Here is a 2,447-nt window from a genome sequence, read left to right as displayed (position 1 = left end):
TTTCCTTATTATATTTTTTCCTATTGTTTATGATTTTATTTCTACATTTATGCGTGTTTATTCTAATATTCTTTTTTGTTATGTTTTCGAATTCTTATTTATTTTTTAATATCTTTGTTTCAAGTGGAGGTTACTCTCATGGTACATATTTTTATTTCTAGGTTACTTCTAGGGTTTATATATATATATATATATATATATATATATATATGTAATTGATTAGTTCAGCTAAAAAAGCATTATCAATATCGTTATTAATTCTCTCTTTTACTATTTTTATTCTTTATCTTCTTTGTCTTCCTCTTCTTCATTTATCCATGTTTTAAATAACTTGTTGTTTATAAATCTTTGGCAAACTTGAAATCTTTCATAATTCATTGTTCTTACTTTTTGCGTTCGCACTCGGCGAACCAGCAAATAAACAAATAAACAAACCAATAAAGAAACAAACAATAAACCTATTATTTACATAGAGAGAGACACGCACACACACGCACGCACACACAAGAAAGATTTAAGGAAAGATAAAAATGAAAACAAGAAAAGACAGCGAAAAAACACGAGGAAGGATCATAGAAATGTATTTAAAATGAATAAATTAAATTTCAAATATATTTAAAAAAAAAAATGGTTTCAATTTTTTTGGTTTTCATTTCCTGCGATTTTTTGACTTTCGATTGAACATCAAAAAATATTGTACCTTCCAACTTCAAAACGGAGTATATAAATGCTATCGTCCTTGCGATTATATTTTATCATCATTATTAAAATGGTCATAATGTTATTAAAAATATTTTGTTTTAAATAATGTTTTTTTATTCATCTATTGATTCATTAAAAACAGTTTTCTTTTTATTTTATTGTTCATTTCGAAGCCCATTAGCTCCGTATTCTTAAAAATTTCATTTAAGTTGTTTTGCATGATATGGTTTGATTGCCAATCAAAATTGACTGCGATTAAAAAGGGGAATGAATCCGGGCAACATGTGTGGGTTCATAAGGAATGGGGGTCTGTGAAGATGCAACAAAAGTGGCAAGAATGATGAAAAAAAAAAAAAAAAATCCAAAATCCAAGAAAAAAAAATTAAAATGGCTGTCCGTTGAGATTTTACAACTTACAGAGTTGTCTTCCCCTTTTAATATATCCTTTCCTTAACGGTGGCCATCTTATCGTTTTTTATTTATTTATTTTTTTTTTACAACCCGAGAGTGGCCAGGTGCTTCTTCGCTTTAAGCCTGAGGTCCGCAATACTGGAACTTTTATTTGTCTTAAAGCTGCTGTCCGGTATCATGGCGTAATTAAGGGCTGCGTAGTGATGAGGATAGAAGAATATGGGATGGATAGGATGCTGTGAAGCTGCCGCTGCAGCTGCGGCGGCCGCGTGATAAGGGTAATATGGCGGGAACGGTGGCATGGCGAATCGTTCCATCGGTTCCCGCATGGGGGGCATGTTGAAGAAGGGCGCCACCCGACACGTGTCAAGAGGAGTACCCGGTGACTGTAACAGGAGACCAGCTGAAAAATATAAAATCACAAAAATATGCCGATTAAATATTTTATCAATATCAAACATAAAAAAAATAATAATGGTAAACAAAGGATTTTCGTGAATTTATTAATTTTATTTATTGCGGACTTATTATCCTCATCTTTCTTAGATATTGTTTCACGACGTTTCGGCCAACTATTCATCTGGCCTTCTTCAGGTGGTAACCGAAACGGGATAGGAACTCTGAATCTCAGCAATTACTGCTATCCATAGTTCTTGTTGTCTCACCACGTTTTGGCCAAGTAAGTGGCCGGCTTTTGGTAGGATTGAAACCGCTATCTTCAGACAATTCTCACATGGAACCGTAGAGATTCAACGTCTCTATCCACTGCGTCACGAGCTCCGAAAAAAATATATATAAAAGAATTTTCGATTTCAAAATTTCAAGTGAAGAATCTCTTTAATTAAATAAAAAATATTTGTTTATTAAATATCAATTTGATATTTCGATTCATAATAGAATTCTCCATCAGGAAAATAGTTTAAAAAAATTTTTTTTGTACGTATCATGGCAATGGTAATGCTTGGCACGTTTTCCTTCAGATGTTGGTGAGGTATATTTGATAAGTGAAGATAATTAATCGAAAAGTGGTCAATACTATGATTTGTAGAAAATAATAATTATTAGTTCGGAAGAATTGGACTGAAAATTTATCATGTGACACACACTAACACACACACACACACACACACAAACATACCCACATACACACATACAAACACCCAAACACACACACAAACACACATAAACACACACAAACAAAGAAACACACACACAAACACACATAAACAACAACCCCACACAAAGAAACGCACACATACACACACAAACACATACGCATATATATATATATATATATATATGTATATATATATATATATATATATATATATATA

The 2,447-nt window shown here is 32.0% G+C and overlaps 1 protein-coding gene across 1 annotated transcript in view; it reads right to left on the bottom strand.

The window, feature by feature from the left end:
* Positions 1–810: 810 nt before the first annotated feature.
* Positions 811–2,447, bottom strand: part of LOC145296967 (short stature homeobox protein 2-like) — a 300,556-nt gene continuing 298,919 nt past the window's right edge. The window contains exon 4 of the mRNA XM_080143195.1: positions 811–1,516. Within this exon, the coding sequence (XP_079999321.1) occupies positions 1,197–1,516 (320 nt within the window). The 3' untranslated portion in view covers positions 811–1,196. The remainder of the gene's footprint in view (positions 1,517–2,447) is intronic.

This window comes from Euprymna scolopes, chromosome 17 (assembly GCF_053919585.1).
Source record: "Euprymna scolopes isolate OS-2025 chromosome 17, ASM5391958v1, whole genome shotgun sequence".
Lineage (NCBI taxonomy): Eukaryota > Metazoa > Mollusca > Cephalopoda > Sepiida > Sepiolidae > Euprymna > Euprymna scolopes.
The sequence above is the reverse complement of the archived record's forward strand: the minus strand, read 5'-3'. Positions and strand labels throughout refer to the sequence as shown.